This window comes from Microtus oregoni, unplaced genomic scaffold (genome assembly GCF_018167655.1).
Source record: "Microtus oregoni isolate MIOR12 unplaced genomic scaffold, Mior012 000016F_ref0000370, whole genome shotgun sequence".
Classification (NCBI taxonomy): Eukaryota; Metazoa; Chordata; class Mammalia; order Rodentia; family Cricetidae; genus Microtus; species Microtus oregoni.
In genome coordinates this window covers 35,904,514-35,924,568 of record NW_024543075.1, presented here as the reverse complement: position 1 = coordinate 35,924,568, position 20,055 = coordinate 35,904,514, and the positions used below count along the sequence as shown (strand labels likewise).

The 20,055-nt window shown below is 44.9% G+C and overlaps 1 protein-coding gene across 7 annotated transcripts in view; it reads right to left on the bottom strand.

The window, feature by feature from the left end:
- The window catches only part of Dennd2b (DENN domain containing 2B), a 192,526-nt gene that overhangs the window by 27,860 nt on the left and 144,611 nt on the right, over positions 1–20,055 (bottom strand). For 4 of the 7 annotated variants that reach the window (XM_041666229.1, XM_041666228.1, XM_041666230.1 and 1 more), the window contains 2 exons: positions 10,373–11,632; positions 5,530–5,666 (listed from right to left, as the gene is read on the bottom strand). In XM_041666229.1, the coding sequence (XP_041522163.1) occupies positions 5,530–5,666; positions 10,373–11,632 (1,397 nt within the window). The remainder of the gene's footprint in view (positions 1–5,529; positions 5,667–10,372; positions 11,633–20,055) is intronic. The other 3 variants (XM_041666233.1, XM_041666231.1, XM_041666234.1) reach the window with 1 other exon arrangement.

Here is a 20,055-nt window from a genome sequence, read left to right as displayed (position 1 = left end):
TCCTTCTTCTGTCCTCTAAGTAACCCACTAACTGCCACACTCTGCTTCCTAGCCTCGGCTGGTCCCAGTGCACTTGTCATCCACTCTCGGTGATTCTTAGGACTGTTTCACTGGTGAAATCCCAATCACCTATCTCTGCAGGCAGGAAAGATGCCTGGAGGTATAGATGGGCAAAGAGCGAAGAGATGCCGAGTTCTAGAGCCAATAAACCAAATTTGCTGAGGGCAAGTAAACACCAAAGCAGAAGCTGCGACGAAGTGCTCAGAACAGCTTATAGTGAAGGCTGGAGAGGCCAGAGCGGAATGACAGGTACTGATGGGAGACAGGGAGTTGGACAGACGGCATGCCTTTCACGTGCATCCCTGCCCACATGGCTTCCTCCGGGCAGTCCGTACAGCATTTAGAGGGTGACAGGACGTGTAAGCTAATACTGTCTCTGTGCAGCCGCATCTTATCAAGCTTGGTTCGGGAACCAGAGGTCTCAACCTTTCCCAGCCTTGCTGACAAGATATGGGCCAGAGGCATCTCAGTCACTTCTGCTTTGCACTCTTCGGAAGAGGCCTGCCAGAATGCAATCCCAGCATGCTGATCTTTCTGGAAGAAGAGTTCAGGTCCACCAGGTCCCAGCCCCACTCTTCGGGGTGTCATACAGGAAAACTGCCCTTTTCATTCCCCACTCTCTCATAAATTAGAATAACAGTTTAGAAAGGAGTACATCTATTCAAGAAACCCATAACACTCCAAGCTAACAGGGCTGAAAACATGGCTAAGGCCTCAGGTCTGTAGATTCCCTTCCTAGCCATCATCTGGCTTCAACAGGCTGTTTCTCCTAGGTCTCCACCTTTCTCCCTTCCTGACACAGAAGGGAAAAGGGCCAGGTTGGGGGTCCAGTTTCCTTGGGGACTGCTGTTACCCACCCTCCAAGGCTTGACCCCAATTCCCAACAGCCCTGGGCATCTTTCCCTGGGCCACACTTCTTGCTTGCTTTGCTTCCTGTTGCAGCACCATCCATGCTGGTGGGTTCCTTCTATTCCTTACAGTTGCCTAGCCTGGGGGTGAACGAGAGAAGGCAGAGAAAAAGCTGAAAGGGCTTTACTGGCAAGATCTACTGGCTCTGTCCTGACTTGTATTCCACTGAACAGTATCCTGGAAGCTTACACTGGGCCTCAGCTAACTGATAGGGGTGGGAATCTCAACAGAAATGCAGCCCAGGCTATTGATTAGGTAGAGGCCACTCTATATTACTCCTTAGCAAGGTGCTAAGGTGCAGTCTTCATTGTCAACAGCCTCAGGAAGCAGCAAGGCAACAAGTTTCTTTTTGAACCCTACTATTGCAAATCAGCAGCCTATTAAATCTCAGCCTTTCTGAGGTTTCCCCAGTACCTCAAGAATCATGCCTGATGTAGGCAGTGAATGTCCCAAAGTGCCTTGCTCATATTTGCTGTTAACAAAGATGACTTATTAGCCTCTGAGCTAGTGGGCTACAATCTCTAACAGTTCAGGAGCACCAGGCCAAAGGGATGTACCCAAGATGAAAACTTATCATGGGTGCTCTCTGCCTCCTTCATAGATCCATCATCATAGGCCCAGACACAGCTTCCTGTGTCCCAGTGGACCCCAAGTGTCACAAAGCTGGATAACCCAGCTGGAATTAGGAACAGTCTTAATTCTACAAAGCAGAGGCTGGGCAAGACCAAGGCTCTTAGAAGTCAGGGCTAATGATCAATTCTAGGCAAAAAAAAAAAAAAAAAAGGGGGGGGGGGAGAAAAAGGAAGTGACCTTCAAAGTTCAGCAAGAAAGCTCTAGAAGTCTCTAAGAGGTCTCCACATTCTTGAGCCTCTTTGAAGAAAGTGGATGGAAAAATCAACCAGAATCTAATAGAAAGAAAATGTTTTCCCTTGTATTTTTTCCTCAAACATCTCTGGTTAGGTCCTAAGATTCAGACTGAGCTGCTGTGGGAGACACAAAACAATAACACACCCAAGTCATTGGCCTAACAGACTCTCAAGGGTATCTCCACCCAACCCACAAAACAATCACCGAACTCAGAGCCTAGAGACTACCTTACAGTCTTTTCTACGTCTCACACCCACTCCTTCATCCCAAGGCTCCCAAGATCCAGAAGTTAGGCAAGCAATTAAGCAATTAAGCTGCCCAACCCCAACTTTATCATGTACAGTACTTCCTCCTAGCTTTACCTCATTCATCCAAGAAGCAACCAAGAAGTCCCTACATTTCTTGTCTCTCAATGTAATATCCCAAAGTAGAAACGTCTTCCTAATACATGAGAGGCAGATACCCTCCTCTCCTAAGAAGGCCCAGGACACTACCTTCAGAATGTAACTGGCCCCATTAAACTCATAGGGAGTGGCACTATGAGGAAGTATGTCTTGTTAAATGTGTCACTGTGGGGGTAGGTTTTATGGTCTCATATATGTCCAAGCTATGCCCAGTGTCACATTCCACTCCCTGTTGCCTTCTGACCAAGATATAACAGCATCATGTCTGCCTGTATGACACCATGCTCCCTGCCACGAAGATAATAGCCTAATCTCTGAAACTGTAAGCTGCCACCTCAATGAAATGTTTTCCTTTGAAAAAGTTGCCATGGTCATGGTGTCTCTTCATAGCAATAGAAATGCTAACTAAGACACAGCCCTAAGCAGAGTCTAGAGAAAAAGAAGTCACCTGTCTCCTTCTCTTAGTTCAGCTGCTGTAAGGATGTATCTACCCTGGAATCCTCTGGCAGCACAGAAAGGCCTCCCAAGGCATGTAAGTAAACAGGATCACAGTTCTTCCTGCCAGTTGTGCTGCAGCGATATTAAAAAAACTATAACTTTCTGCCATCATACAGCAGTCACAGTAATGCTTGAGAGCCTTGAGCAGCAATAATAACATTACAATTTTTGCCAAAAGACCCTGTGTTAGGAGGCAGAGAGGGTTGGCTGAGGATGAGAAGATGAAGCAATAGAGCAGTTTCTTCACTCATTAGAAATGTTCTTCCACTCTGCGATGCTGTATAAGGATATAAGGAAATAAATACATAGCAGACTGGATGCTTTTCTGACAGATGAGCTGGAGATGAAAGTTGTACACAATAGAATAGGAACTAAAGCATCTTTCTTGACTGCTTTCCTTAATTCTGGACCTTTGGCTCCAATCCCCACAGTTCTGTGCTAGCTCTGAATACAGAGTTATCATTTCCCAAGTAGAAGAGAAAAGGCTTCCCTCCACAGTCTTTCCTGTTGTCAGAGGGCTCTCGTTCCTCCAGTCTTACTGCAGCAATGCACTTTTCCATGGACACATGCTACATGCCCCACACATAGGAAAACAGTATGTCTGTGGGCCTGAATACAGCTACTATAACCCCCAAAGTGCTAGACCAGTAATTTGTAAAGAGGAAACTAAGGGGGCTAGTGAAATAGCTCAGTGGTTAAGACCTCTTGTTGCTCTCGCAGAGAACAAGAGTTTAGTTCCCAGTAGGGACTGGATGCCTTATTCCAATCTCCACAGGCACCAGGCATGCATACAGTTTACACATATATATATGCAGGCAGAACACCCAGATGCATAAAACAATTATACACACACACACACACACACACACACACACACACACACACACACACACATTAAAATAAAGATAGCTAGGCGGTAGTGGCACATACCATTAATCCTAGCACTTGTGAGGCAGAGGCAGGCAGATCTCAGCCTGGTCTACAAAGCAAGTTTTAGGACAAACAGGACTGTTACACAGAGAAACTCTGTCTTGAAAAGCTAAAATAAAATAAAATGAAGATAAACCAAAATAAGGAGGAAACTATGAAGAGATGGCACAGATCAAAAGGGAAAGCAGACTTCTTCCTAAGATTCTCATATCCTAAGAATCTGGAAGGTTCTCTCTACTGTGGCTACCATTCTTTCTAATATTAAGACATGTTCTCCAAATTCAAGGCCTGAGATGGAGCAAGACAGCACTGAAATGAGGACAGCACACTGCTTCTCCCTGCCTTGTTTATCTATTCAGAAACACATTTTGCATGGAATCAAAGCTCCCCTGAAGGAGATAAGGATAGAACTAAAATGAACACCAAAAATAGTCAAAGGATAGCTTGCACCTACTATAATCCTGTTACTCGAAAGGCTGAGGCAGGAGGACTTAAGGGTTCGAGACTAACCTAAGAAGCACAGCAAAAGACCTGTCTCAAAAACAAAAATACCCAAAATAAGCCAAACCCAGGACTATGTCATCCATTCCTTTGCAGACCCTGGAAATCAAGCCTGCACACACCATGCTCACTCCCTGGCTGGGAAGCAGCTCTAACAGCACTGCACTGCTGCCTTTCTGCAGGGCAGGAAGAATGAATGATTCCAAACTATGTTCTCCAGGCGTTTATATAGGAAATAGCCTGGAAAGCAAGGGTAGTATCGATGGCCCAGCCAGAGGCAATCTGTTTACTGACCAGAAACTGCTTTTGTAGGGCAATGATTGGACAGATTTACTAAAAGTCTTTGAAAAACCCGGTGTTTCCTCTAAATGTGTGGTTTGATGTCTCTACTGAGGTCGTCTTCCCAAAGCCCCATGCCACTGTGGCCAAGGAGCAGGAGCCTGGGGAAATATGGAGCTCACGCTGCCTGCTGTGCCATAAATAACAAAGTCCTTTGTGACAGAGGAGTCTTCTGCCTTTCTCTAGGATCTGTAACTGGGATATGCATCTGTATGTCTGCCTCCTCAAAATTCACACCCAAAATCCTTGTGAGTGGGTCTCTGGGAGAGAATTAGGTCAAAGGATCAGTGAGCTCCCTAGCCTCTTAAGCCACTGGGGGAATCACAGATGTTCTCGAACCAGGAAGCAGGCTTATCCTAGACACCAAATCTGGCAGTGTCATAGTCTTAGCTCACTTAATCCTAACATTTTTTTTGAGATTTTATTTATTTTTACTTTATATGTGTGTAAGCATTTGTCTGAATGCATACTTGTGCATCATGCATGTGTAGTACTCATGGAGATCAGAAGACAGCATGAGATCTCCTGGAACTGGAGTTACAGACAGTTGTGGGCTGCCATGTTGGTGCTGGAAATTGAACTTGGGTCCTCTGAAAGGCTATCCAGTACTCTTAACCACTAACCCATCTCTCTAAACATCCTAACAACAATATTAAGTAGTATTACTATTAGTACAATTGTTCAGATTCTCATATTGCCATTGTTTTACAGAAGAACAGAGCCTTCAAAAGTTAAGTGACTTGCCTAAGGGTATACAGCTAAGGAAGAGTATCCATTGGACTCTCAAGTCTTCCAAAAACATAAGAAAGGAAATGATGTTATTTGTCCCTTCCTGTGGTCCCAAAGGCCCTCTGGATTTCAGTTCACTCAGGGTTAGGCTTAATCAGCTGAGATGCTCTACTGCCATGTCCAGGAACTACCTAAGGTGGTAATTACCATGGTGTTCCACATGAGCATCTCCTAGTAGCTCTTCCATAGCTCCTAGGGAAGGCCCACCCCCGCCACCTCTACCATTGCTTACCTACAATATCTTCATATGCATTCTCTTCTAAAGTGCTTTTAGATCCAAACTTGGGTTGACTCTCAGTACCATTCTCAGTGGGAGAAGAGGGATACAGGGACTGGAGACTGGATGCATCCTCAAACTCGAAGGATTTTCTGTGGACAAGAGCAAGAGTCATTTTGTCTGGACCAGATCCCCTTGTGTTGCTGGCAATAGCCATGGGAAACAGTCACAATCAGAGGCCTTCCTCCTCAAGCTTGTTACCATACTTCCAAGCAAGAAGACAAGATAGTCTAAAGGGCCCCAGTCTGAGTGACTGCAATGTGCTCATCTTTTATAATACCAGTATGAGGTAATAATTTCCACAGTTTAAAAACATCCTGTCGGCTGGGCGGTGGTGGCGCATGCCTTTAATCCCAGCACTCGGGAGGCAGAGGCAGGTGGACCTCTGGGAGTTCGAGGCCAGCCTGGTCTACAAGAGCTAGTTCCAGGACAGGCACCAAAGCTACAGAGAAAGCTTGTCTCGAAAAACCAAAAAAAAAAAAATAAAAATAAAAACATCCTGTCTGGGCTAGTGAGATGATAGCTCAGCAGGAAAAGGCACTTGTCACCAAGCCTAATGACCCAAGTTCAATCCCTAGGACCCATGTGGTAGAAAGAGAACCAATTCTTATAAGTTGTCCTCTAACCTCCACATACAAGCCTAAAATAGATAAACATAATTAATTTTTAAAAAGTGGTCAGATGCCATGTCAAATGTTCTTCTTCCTGTGTCATCTCGTTAGCCTTCAGAACAGAGCTGACAAGTACTATGCCATTTATGAACAAGAAGATTGGAGGCACAAAGGCAAGATTTTCCAAGGTTGCCTGCTTCCAGAGTCTAAACTTCCAACCACAATTCTGACCTCTCAGACTTAGAAAGAAAGTATCCTTCTTGAGAAAAGTCTACCATTTCCAAAGGAATAAAGCGATGAACCAGCTTCCTAGCAAGGACTCTGAGCACGCCATAAGGACTCTATACTGGAAGGTCATGTCCAGGGCTGTTAGAGGGGCAGAGGAAATAGTACAGGATGGTTTGTTAATACAAGAAGGGCTGAACCCTCAAAGAAAGCCAGAACTCTTCTTTAGTAGAGGTAGGAGGACAATCTGTTGTAGTGCCCCTCCAGCCAGCCCACTGTTCCTTTCTACCCCCCAGACAACCTACACCGCAGAACTGGAACCACAGCTTCTTGGCTCCTAAGATATCTTCCCTCCTTATCTGAGTTGGGATTCTGGCTACATTCTCTCTTTATCCAAGGCATATCCCTTCCAGTGAAGTTCAATGAGATGACATATGAACAGGTACATTTGACATGGGTCTGACCCTTTTAAAAATATTATGTTTACTTCTTTTAGGCATGCATGTGAAGGTCAGAGGACAACTTAGGAGTTGGTTCTCTTTCCACGATACAGGTCCTCTGGATTTTCCCTCATGTCTCCTAGGGGAAAAAGAGACAGTGTGACTGAATACTTATCTCAAAGTGCCTTCCTCTTTCAATGACATCCTTTCTTTCTTGCTTATTGAGTGCTCATCTTGAGAGCCCTGGGTTGCAGTCAAAGACCACTCTCTTAAGCTTGCCTAACCCCTCTGCAGCATTCAACCAAACAACCTAACACCACTTCTTATCCCGGTATTCTCGTGCTGCTCTTCCATCAGCTCCAAGTGCTGGCAGAGGTGTGCAGCACTATGCCTGGCTAGGATTTCCCTTTTTTAAAAGGCTGTTCTTATATTTGTTATTTTGAGATAGGGTCTCTCTATATAGCCCTAGTTGACCTAGAATTCACTATAGAGACCAGGCTGGCCTCAAACTCACAGAAATTACCTGCTTATACCCTTCTGAGTGTTGGGATTGAAAGCATGTACCACCACAAGCAGTTCTAAATGTCCTTTTCAATGCCATGGTCTCTCAGAATTCTGTCTTTAGCTCTCCTTTCCTCATATGTACAAATATCTATGGCCAAGTACTTTATTTCTAATGACTCATAAGCTTCTATATAGGGTCAATACTACCCAGCTAAATAGTCAAATACTGGACATTTTATACAGGTACCATGTTGAAGGTCAACACATTGTTTCTCATCAAGATAAATATAGTCTACTTTTCCCCCAGGATTTTGTTGTTGCTGTGTGTGCATGTATGTACATGTTCATGTAGGTGTGGAAGCCAGACATGGTTATCTTCCTTGATTATTCTTCACCTTGTTTTTTTGAGACAGGGTCTCACTCAGTGTGCCCTTAGCTGGCTTGAAACTTACTATGTAGAGCAGGATTTTCTCAAACTCATAGAGATCCACGTGCCTCCCAAGTACTGGGATTAATTAAAGGTATGTGCCATTCTTGTGTGCCTTGTTTTTTTGATACACAGTCTCTGCAGTTCATCGATTCATCTAGGCTGGCTAGCCAGCAAGCTTCAGGAATATGTCTGTTTTGATTCCATCTCCACCAGCTGGGGTTGCCATGTATCATGCCCAGTTTTCACATGGGTGCTATGGATACAAACTCCGATCTTCATCCTTGTGTGGCAAGCACGAAACGGACTAAGCCAGCTCCCCAGCCTCTCTTCCTCAGAAATTCACACACACACCCCCCGACTGCATATAATAAGTATCTGGTTTTTACATTTCTTTAAAATAAGTCTTTTAGAAGCACATGTGACATACATAAACAAACTTATCATCATGTCCTCCTCAGGGGAAAAGCACTCAAGGTTCAGACAAGCAAACACAACAGCTCACACTTTCTGAACTGCTCCTCTTTTTCTCCAAATGCACAGGCCAAAGTCTGAAAAATTCTTTAAAAGACTCCACCATTCTTATTCTCTCTTCTTCCTTCTTCTTCTTCCTTCTTCTTCTTCTTCTTTCTTTCTTCTTCTTCTTCTTCTTCTTCTTCTTCTTCTTCCTCCTCCTCCTCCTCCTCCTCCTCCTCCTCCTCCTCCTCCTCCTCTCCTCCTCCTCCTCCTCCTCCTTCTTCTCTCTCTTTGTGTACATTACATGCAAATGTGATGTGTGGGAATACACATAACACCTTTGGGTTGATCAACTCTTCCCTATTCCTTGCTACCTAGCCAACTGTTTTCTGTTATTCTAACTCTGGCTCACTAACTACCCCCAGGAGTAACCTTCCCTACTTCTGAGCTGAATTTAGATGCTTCTTCTCTGAGTCTCTACAGCATTCTGCACTGCAAGGGGTCATGATGTATATCATGGTATCTGCGATTTCTCTACGTATCAGACCATCAAGTGCTTGAAGGAAGAACCACGACTTGTCTCTGTGTCCCTTGGACCAGCACAAGGTTAGGTGTACAGCAGGCTCTAGATGGATATTAGCAGAAACAAATGAATATGTTCAAAGCAAGCTCACTTGAAGACTGATAAGTAAATTAAGGAGGCAATAAGCACTCCTGGGAAAGGTCAAAACATAAGCCTGTACATAGCCATAAGTTATCCCGGCTCAGGAGTCTGAAACTTTGTGATTCTCCCTCTACACATGGAAACTCTGTATTTGAGATAGGATATGCTGAATGAAGCATGAAGAGTGGTAACATATTAGAACATTCCCAGAAGGGAAGCAATCTTGGTATGTATAAGTTAAAGGTAAGGATTCCAAAGAAAGCTTGCTTCCAACCTGCCACAGAATTAGGTTAACAGGTATCTTCCAACTTCTACCAACTCCATATTACATGTCACACCTAGGAGCTGTCCCTGCTAGTTCAGAACCCAAAGTGCCAGGAATGACCAGGAACCAGAAAAGGCAGTTCTTAGACTTCGCCAAGAAGCTAGTGAAATATTTTCCCATATTTCTCTCTTTTAGGATCCAAGAACCACCCTTTGAAACAGAACCAGGGCATCTGTCCAGGCTGGAGGCTCTCAAGAGAAAGGAATCATACTGAATTTGTTCACATCCCTGAATTAATGATAAGATATAATCCTCTGGTACAGTTTAACTTTAAGAAATAAATTTTCAGGGGTCTGGAGAGATGGCTTATCCATTAGGAGCGCAGGTTGCTCTTCTAGAGGCCCTGAGTTCAATTCCCAGCACCCACATGGCAGCCTACTGCAGTCTATAACTCCAGTACCAGGAGATCCAACAGATAAGCATGCAGGCAAAATACCAATGTATGTAAAATAAAAATAAATCATTAAAAATTGTTTTAAAAATTAATTTTCAGCACAGTACTTCATGTGGTTGTGAGGCTGATATTCTATCAGTCCTTCAACAGACAGTCTTCTTTGGAAGACTGGAAATAAAGGTAGCTTTAACCTTCTTCCAGTGATGTAAGGAATCTTTAACATAGATAGCTCACCCCAACAAACCTAGCCAATAGCTTCAGTACCCAGCACTGCCAAGAACAGCTCACTCACTCGCTCTTCCCCCCCCCCCAATTCAAGAGCAGGAGGATAGGCCTGGTAGCTTGCTCTCTCTTCTTCCTCCTCCTCCTCCTCCTCCTCCTCCTCCTCCTCCTCTTCCTCCTCCTCCTCCCCCCCACCCCCTCCCATTCAAAAACAGGAGAATAGGCCTGGTAGTAGTACATGACTTTAAACCCAACACTTAGGAGGCCAAGGCAAGATGATCTCAGTGAGTTCAAGGCCAGTCAAGTCCATAACAAACTCCAGGCCAGTTACAAAATGAGGGGGGAGAGAGACAGAGACAGAGTACTCAAGAGAACCATTCCATTTTCCCTGACACAACTGCCAAACTAACAATCACTCAGTGCTTCAGAACTTGCAGTACACTCCTGTGACCCAAGCACAATCTGCTGCTTCTTTCATTTAAAAGAATGCCACTGGGTCCCACTACCTGACACAAGAGGACATGCCTTACCTGTTCTGTGACTTCCGGTGACCACGCATGTCCTTCTTTGGTCTCCGGGTGACTGGTGGGGCTGGTGTGGAAGGCAAGGGGGGTGGAGCAGCAGCAGGTGTGGGTGAAGGAGGTAGACCATTACTTGGCTTAGTCTTGGGGTTCTTGTCAGCCTCGTATTCAAAGGTACGCTTGGGTTTGGGGACAGGGTTCACAGCGGGATCAGGAGAGCTCTTCGAAGGCAGCAGCTGAGGGCTAGGGCTATTTCCAGGGATCCCTGACTTCGTGGGACCGCTGCCTTCCCTGTCCAGAGGTGGGCCTGCCTCCCCCACAATTCCAGCTACTCCTCCTGCCCTGCTGCTGGAGCTCAAACTTGCACTCCCTGCTGGCTCCTCCAAGGTGCCCAAGGTTCCAGTCTTCCTTCTTCCACGGTCTACACTGTAGCAGCTGCTGGGGAGCTGGGGGAGACCTCGGCCAGGCTGCTCCTTTAGGGCTTCCTCAATTTTCTGGATCCGGCTCAGCACTGCTGAGCTCTCTTTCCTGCTGCCATGACCCCTGAGCAAGGCACTGGGCTCACTCCGGCCTGGCCGCTTCTCCAGCCGGTATAAAGAGTCCCGCACAGGGAGTGCCTCTCCCTCCTCCTCTGTCTCAGGGTAGGAGCACTCAGAGAAGGTCCTGCTCATTCTCCGATGGCCTTTGAAATCAAAGGTCTTTTCTGAGCTGCAGGGGGATGGCACCACACTGGAACAGCCCACACTGGGGCAGCCCTCACTGGCTGCCCACTCGCTCCCAGAGCCCTCCCGCTTCTCTCCACACAGATTCATCCTGGGTGAAGCTTCTCGACGACCTTCCCATGCTGAAATCTTCTCCCGGATGCCCAGGCTATGGGCTCGGGTACCAGTGCAAGTCAGCAAAACACTCCGAGGGCCCACAGGCCCTAGGAATGGGGTGTTCTGGGCAAGGGGGAGGCAAGCAGTCACACCCTCTACATCCTGGGCTGCACCCTGGACAGTCTCCTTCTGGTCCTCTCTCTTGCGTACTGAATGGGCTCGGTCCAAGAAACTGAAGCTGGTAGCCTTGAGGGTACAGATGGGTGGTGAAGTCTCTGGGGAGGGATCTTGAGGGCCTAGGAGTGAAGGACTACGAGGGTGCCGGTCCTTGAGGAGCACCTGGGAGTTAGAGTGACTGGGGTACCTGCAGGCTGAGGTTTCACTATCACTGAGTGGGTAGATGGGACTTCTTGGTGGGTACAAAACTGGAGGTGGAGAGACTGACTGAGACCTAAGAGCAAAAAGGAAAAAAGAGAGAGAGAGAGAGAAAGAGAGAAGAAAATGGTGGTGAGTAGTCTAAAAACCAGAGGGGTCATGTTTCATTCTGATATTCTGTTCCTGTAGAAGTCTCAAAAATACTCTGTTAAGTGTCCGCCCCCCATTCCCATTACTTGAGATGGAGGCAGGAGGTCATGAGTTGAAGGTTATCATTAGCTACACAGTAAGTTTGAGGCTAACCTGGGATAGTAAGTCTAAAACAAAGGAAAAAGTACTCTCCATGTAATATATATCCTCAAGGCTGTCCTCGAGTAGAGAACAGCTTTTTAGCCACAGCAGGCCAACCTCCATAAGCCTTTCTGTCTAGTTCATCCTCAGAGACCCTGAGTAATATATGGAGTAAAACCCTTATCTACAATAGACTAGAACATTCCAAGAGTCTGTAGCTGTCAATTAGAGAACAGTAAGATCAGTAACATGTTGCTAACTGGATAACTGGCTTGGCTCTCTGTAGAAAAAAGCAGAGACTGGTAACACTGCTTTTTACAGTATAAATCTCCTTGAGCTATCAGCATGATATCAATGAATGTACAGATGAGAAAAGATGCTAATGACCAACTTTCATGAGCTGCAGCAAAACAGGTCCAACATATTACTTTCTAAAGTATTCCCAAATGTATATGCCCAAACTATTTGGCCTTTAAACCCTTGGGTGTGTCTCCCCTAAGACTGGGTACTGGATATAAGATCCCACTATCCTGACCAGAATCAGGATCCCCAAGTTAGGCAGGCCCCTCAAAAAAGAGATCTTTCCACTTTCTCAGAAGGCTCATTAGTTAGCTCTACCCTACAACAGTAGATTCATATCCAACAAGTCCCAGCTGTTTCCCAGCTTGAAATCCTAACACAGATCTCAGAAAATGTTCATATATATATATATATATATATATATATATATATATATGAACTCGTTTTACCTTCAGGAAAATTCTATTAGGTCATTATTATGTATTGTTGTCTTCATGTTACAAATAAAAAGACACAATGACTTAAAGAATTACATATCTCACCAAAGTCACTCAGCTAGTAAGTAGTGAAGACACAATATAAATTTACACTACACTCTGTTGCTCTACAAAGAGGACTCTAAGCACAAAGATATTTCACATCTATGCTTACTGCTGCAGTGTTTACAATAACTAAGAAGTGGAAATAGTCTAGATATCCATCAACAGATGAACAGATCAAAGCAATGTGGTACATACACGCAATGGGGTTTTACCCAGCCATAAAGAAAAATGAAATCATGATATCTGCAAGAAAATAGATGGAATTAGAAATTCTTATATTAAGACACAGAACCACATTTCCCCACATATTATGGGGGTCATGGCACTAGAAAAGGGTCTATGAAAGGGAAAAAAGAGGTCTCAGGGTAGGAGAGGAGGGTAACGAATACATGTATGCATTCAAATTCCATAACGGAACCCACTATGTTACATTAATTTTAAAACTTTTTAATAGATGAGAGATGGAAAACAGCCAGTAAACAGTTGCACCTTCCATCTTTGTAAACTCTCAGGCCTCCAAGCATAGTTCACCAGCATTCTCCAGAGCACTGGACACAGCATTTATAAGCACCAGGGACTTCCCTGCTAGAGCTCTTCTAAGTCATGTGGTCAGCATCTCTAAAGAACACTATGAATGTTGAACAGAAATGGTAGGAAGAGGTAAAGGTTAGTAAACTTAGGAGCTCTGAGCAAGCTTCCTCCTTAGCACACTCTTCTGGCATCTACTGTGATAATTACTGCCAACCTTTTTTTTTTTTTTTTTTTTTTTTTTTTTGCTTTTCATGATAGGGTTTCTCTGTGTAACAGCCTTGGCTGTCCTGGAACTCACTTTGTAGTCTAGGCTGGCCTCAAAATCACAAAGATCCACTTGCCTCTGCCTCCCAAGTGCTGGGATTAAAGGCGTGCAACTACCGTGCCTGGTTCAAGAATTCTTTCGGAACAATATTAGCTCAAAGGTGGCAAGAGTTTGCTAACACTGAAACCAGAGAAGGTTTGGCTGATCAAAAGCTGGGCTGTCCAGCTTCAGAGCCTCCAAAGTGTCATGCCATCTCCAGGACAGCAGCCTGATGTTCCTGAGCCAAGCGGCTGCCACCACCTGTTCACATACAGAAAACTGGAGCTCTGGTGAGTCAAGAATTGGCTGACAATTCCCTGTTGGGTCACAGTCTTGACTGCCCTGATAACAGGAAATCTCAACATGCTTAAGTTGTTTTTTAAAAGGGCAAGTCAAACAAGAGCCATTGCAGGTGTATATGGGCATGGATGAGAGAACTGCAGTGCACAGCCAAGCTCATGACTAAAGATCCTGATCAGTGAGGAGGTGCCTCAACCCTCTGTAGCAGGCACAAGCAGAGCACTGAACCTAAGGAGAACCCAGCCTACACATAATGGATAGGGGTCCCCATTCTCTCTTGCTTTATAAAGACCCAGATATAAAAGCCACCTACAAAGATAAGTCTTGGGATTCCACAGAGGACTCTGGGTGATTCTCAGTTGCATATAGGAAGAGTGCCTCCACAGGTCTCTGCTCCCAGGCTAGGGAAAGGCTCAGAAGAATTTCTTACTTCTCACAGAAGGCTTAAGGAAAGATACAACAGGGCTGTGGGCAGATGGCAGGATGCCTGGATTTTGTAACAGGGAGTTTGCACAGCATCTGCTGACATGAGAGATAATACTCAGCCTTAGTCTTCAGTTTCATTTAGTTGTCTTTGATCCCTAAACAGGTTGAGAGAGAAAGTAAAACAATTCCTCACCTGTCAGGTGAGAGAAAATGATGGCTAAGATAATGACAGTGCCAATCCCTGAGCAAACCCTCTTTTGGTGTCTGATCTCCCACCCTGGTGCTGTCATTCTTCAGGAACATTGTACTCAGTGGCTTCCTTGGTTCAGATTCAGAAAAGGTTAGTGGAGAGCTTTCCAAGTGACCTCCATGACACAGCCTGGCTCTCCATCCACTTGGTATATTGTATGACAGATACACTAGATCTTGCCATTAAGAACCAGCAGGGACCAGAAAGACAAAGCCCACCTTCCTTCCTCCGTGTGTGTGTGTGTGTGTGTGTGTGTGTGTGCACCACCTAACAGAGTTGGCTTTTCTTTGCCATCCTACACTGTTTTGTGCTTCTTTACCTCTGGTTTTACCACCATAGATAAAGGACAAAAAGCCTGTGTTCTTCCCCTTCTCTATGCACGTGGTTCCATACTGCTCCCCAACAAACCCACCTACTACTCCACAACTTCATCTCATCAATTCCGCTCCCTAATACCTTGAACAGCTCCTACCCCCATTCCCACTGCTAGCTACTGCTACTTCCTTTGTTCAGATCTCTTCTTGCATCGGGACTGATTTCACTTTGCTTCAGCCTCAACCTGTTCTGGTTCATATTCTCATTTCTGACATCTTTATACCGTGCAACTCACTGAAACCCCTGCAGACTTAAAGCAAGCTGACAAGGCCCTCATAATTTGGGCTGCTTAGGCTTCCCTTCATCATCTTGTACTGCTTCTCCCTCTGTACCAATTCTGCATCCCATCTAAAGGCATGTCAAGCTCTTAGATTTTCTTCATCTGATCCCCTTCACCCACCCCAGGTGGAAATGGCCAATTTTGAATTCCTCTACCGTGGCTGGAAAAGTATTTATTGTGGTAATGATACTTTAAAAGGGTGTCCCAACCTTGACACTGCAACATGACATTGTCATTTACAAATACACTTGACCACATTCACAGGTATCTTGAGATATGTGTGGATCACAAACTGCAGGCTAGACATACTTGCATCAGACTGTTTCCCAACATATCTTCTTAACCAGATTACAAATGGACTTATTTAGAGCTTATGACACTATCCTGTTAAATTTTGATACCCCCTGCACCTAAATGTAATTTTTATATTGAATGAATGAGTGAGTGAATAAAGGATGAATGAAAAGATAAGCAATGAAAACCCTAGTTTCCTTTATGTCTGCCCAACACAGAAAAATACACAAAACACTTAGTGCCACCCAGTAAGGCTGTCAGTCCAAAGCCTCCCCCCATATGGCAATAACTGTATAGCAGACCAACTGCCTAAAGATCTGAATCTAGTTCTGTCAACTTCCTTTGTATGCTCATGGCAGGTCATCTTTATTCTCTAAATCTCAAATTCTTTATAAAATACTTTTACCAGGCAGTGGTGTCCCACGCCTTTAAACCCAGGCAGGTGTATCTCTGTGAGGTCAAGGCCAGCCTGGTCTACAGAGGGAGTTCCGGGACAGGTTCCAAAGCTACAGAGAAACCCTGCTTCAAACACACACACACACACACACACACACACACACACACACACGCAAAACCAACCAACCAATCAAACAAACAAAACCCCAAGAACAACAACAAAACAAAAACAAAACTTTCTCTGATTACCTATAGGCACTAGCTGTGTGACTAAGATGATGTCAATTTATAAAAGTGAACACTGTGAATTGATTGGAAAAAAATTTAAAAAAGGAAAGGAATATGAATGGTCCCAGGTTTTGGTACCAGATGAATTTTTAAAAAGAAGAAGAAGAAGCCAAGCCGGGCGGTGGTGGCGCACGCCTTTAATCCCAGCACTCGGGAGGCAGAGGCAGGCGGATCTCTGTGAGTTCGAGGCCAACCTGGTCTACAAGAGCTAGTTCCAGGACAGGCTCCAAAACCACAGAGAAACTCTGTCTCGAAAAACCAAAAAAAAAAAAAAAAAAAAAGAAGAAGAAGAAGAAGAAGAAGAAGAACTAAAAAGGAAGGACATATTGCTCCTAGGTGTGGTGGAGAAGGTTTATTGTAGATATGTGGGAAAGCATGGCCAGAGGCAGGGACATCTGGGAGTGTCCAGAATGGACATGAGGCCATGTGAGGAGAAAGAGGAGGGGAAAGAAGAAGGGAGAGGGGGAACCAGATGCAGCAGCCAGGAGGTCCAAAAGAGAATAGATTAAAAAAAAAAAAACAGGTAACCAAAATGGTTGGACTATATAAGGAAGAGCAGCTGAGGGAAGGGCAGCCCAGCTCCTAGGCTGGAGAAGTTTAGGGTAGGTCATGGGTTATGCCAGCCATGAGGGTCCCCATGATTAGGTAGGGACTGAGAGATGCAGGGAGAATATGGTAGCCAGTGTCTGCTCTGATATATTAGGTAGGTGCCTCAGCTATTTCTTCTAGTTTGAAACCTAACATGAAAAACTCCCAGCCGGGTGGTGGTGGCGAACGCCTTTAATCCCAGCACTTGGGAGGCAGAGACAGGCGGATCTCTGTGAATTCGAGGCCAGCCTGGTCTACAAGAGTTAGTTCCAGGACAGGCTCCAAAGCCACAGAGAAACCCTGTCTCGAAAAACCAAAAACTCCCAAAGACCAAGAGAAACATAAGACAAAAGCAAATACAAAGCAACCAATACACACCCAAGATGTTCCTTGATGGCTCACTCTGTTCTCAGTTCCAGAGCCTACCCTGCGGGAGGCAGCCCCTGTGGAACTGGGTACCTGATGTACCACAGCTTGTCAGCAGCAGCCAGTTCTATTGCTTGACACGGACATAGATGCCAACACCATGGCATACAATTTGCCAAAATAAACATTTTTCAGGAGACAGGGAGTTAGAAAAACAGATAAAAGCAAAGGGGGTGGGGGAATGTACACAGGAAATTTAAAAGAATGTAAGAATATAAACACACATGCATGGAGATAAATATTTAAAGACAAGTAAGCACTGTTTTTTTTTTAAAGTGGGGTATGAACTGAGGTATGAAAATAGAACAAATTTAAAGAGAAAGCAATGTGTATGCATGTTTCAACACATGCATGCAGGTGGAAGTTGAGCCTTAAAATGCAAACTACTCCTTCTGCTACAAATATAACCCAACCCCAGTGTGGGTCCTGTGCCTTCTTTTCTTTCTCCCTTTTCTGAACTCTCTGGCCTCGGACACTCTATGTAGTTGAGGTTGACCTTCAGTTCCTCATCCTTCTGCCCCATCTTCCAAGCGCTGTAATTATAGGTATACACACTGCTTCTCTTAAACAATATGGCAGGAAGCATTTGTACCAAAAGATGCCCTGCTACAGATTGCTAAGTACACCCAGAACTGTTTTGGAGAGAAAGCTTATCAGTGCACTTCTAAGCTAAGCTTGCTTAAGTTGAAAGGGGAGAAGTTAGGGGAATAGCCAGGGGTGTTACTAAATAAGAGGCCAAGTCGGAAGTATTTGGGTGAGAGTCTTAGGTACCCATGCAATTACCCCAGAGGCATCAGGATATGCTGTGAACACTAGAAAGTGAGCCTTCTTTTTTTTTTGGAGGGGGGGGAGTCCTACTCAATTGGTGTTCAGCCTCTTTCAAACAAAACTGACTGCTCAACTGAGATGGGTTGTTGACTCCCCAAGTATGAGCATTTTCCCATCACTCTGTGATGGCCTCACCTTGGGATGGCATTCTCAATGTGCTACTCTGTACTCTGTACAGGGGAGGAGAAAAAGGAGGAACATAGCCTGAGTCTTATCAGCAAAATTAGTATTTTATTCCTTAGACTAAAATCTCAACAACCCACAACCCACTTGAGCAGAGTTTCAATAAAGCAGTAAAAGATGAGGCGATTGACCAGTGTAGTTCATAACTGTCAAAATCATCATTAACAAGCAAGGAAAGCTAAGGACTCGTCCAAGTCAAAAGGTGCCAAAGGATATAATTAAACCTCAGAAAATATGCATTAAGTACACACTTTAATAAATGGTAATGTATCAACAAGGATTAGTTTTAGCTGTACTGTTGTAAATGTCAGATGTTACAATAGAAGAGATCAGTGCAGGGTACAGATGTCAGGGCCCACAGATGTGAGTCCATTCTACCTTGACGAGAGGTCAGAGAGCTCAAGCTTGTTTTGCTCTTCAGAGTTGTTGACAATGGGTGGCTACAAAACAAGAGATCCTGACCTAGAGTGGTTAATTAGTATTTTGAGTATAGAGGAGTATCACCTCCATCTTGCTCAAAGGTCAGAGATGCTCTGTTTATTCTTTTTATCATGTTGATGAAGTCTGTTGCCTCGCCCCTTCCCCTTTTGGAGTTGGGTATAAAAAGACATGTGGAACTCAGGACCATGAGGGGTGCACCCACACACTGAGACAATGGGGATGTTGTATTGGGAACTCACCAAGGCCAGCTGGCCTGGCTCTGAAAAAGCCTGGGATAAAACCAGACTCGCTGAACATAGCAGACAATGAGGACTACTGAGAACTCAAGAACAATGGCAGTGGGTTTTGATCCTACTGCACGTACTGGCTTTGTGGGATCCTAGGCAGTTTGGATGCTCACCTTACTAGACCTGGATGGAGGTGGGTGGTCCTTGGACTTCCCACAGGGCAGGGAACCCTGATTGCTCTTTGGGCTGACGAGGGAGGGGGACTTGATTGGGGGAGGGGGAGGGAAATGGGAGGCAGTGGCGGGGAAGAGACAGAAATCTTTAATAAATAAATAAATAAATAAAATAATGTTTTAGATGAACCCTGAAAAAATAAGAAAGAAAATAAAAAGGTAAATATTGAATATTCACTGCACATCTCCCCCCCCCAAAAAAGATGAGGTAACATCTCAGCCTTCCTGCTCCCCAGCTAATCCCATCTCAATGACTAGAAACTCTCTAGGGTCCAGGAAGCCTCAGCCTCTAAGTGAGACTACAAGCAGGCCATGATCTACAAAGACTTGCAGGGTCAAGCTAAACAAAAGGTTGCTGTGGGTCTATGACTAAACTGAGGGGCCTTTTCACTTCCACAAACACAGCTAAGCCATATCTGTGCCCCATCCCCAGCTTATTTCTAAGGCAGCACAGAAAAGATGGGAGTTTTCCTCCCAGTGGGAATCTCAGCCCCCTAAGAAGTAGCAGTAATGAACAGAGTTCTTACAACAAAGAAGCCGTCTCTTAGTACACAGGACGGACAGGTAAAGGCTAATACCCTGGCCTAGTACAAACCTGCACAGCTGTGTAAATTAAAGCTGGCTTTATGAAAAGCCAAGGAGAACAGAAACTAAGTTCCAGGAGACCGTGCCAAAAACACATGTGATGGTTTTAGAACATGGTCCCCAAATTCTCTATCATGCCCTCTGCCAAAGTGATCTCTCTTTTGTACCTGAGTTCTGCAACTGCATGGCCAACAGAATATAGTTGACATCAATCTGTGCCAAACCCTGGAGAGACAGAGCTTCTAGTTCCTGTCTCTCAAGTTCTGTGTAAAACCAGGATAACTGGAGAGGCATGCCTAAGAATTCTGGCTCAAAGACCTTGGGGGAGGTCCCAGCAACCTCCAGCATCAACCTCCTGACATGTGTCAAGACACTACCAGCTAATATAGTCTGCCACTGCATCCTTTCAGG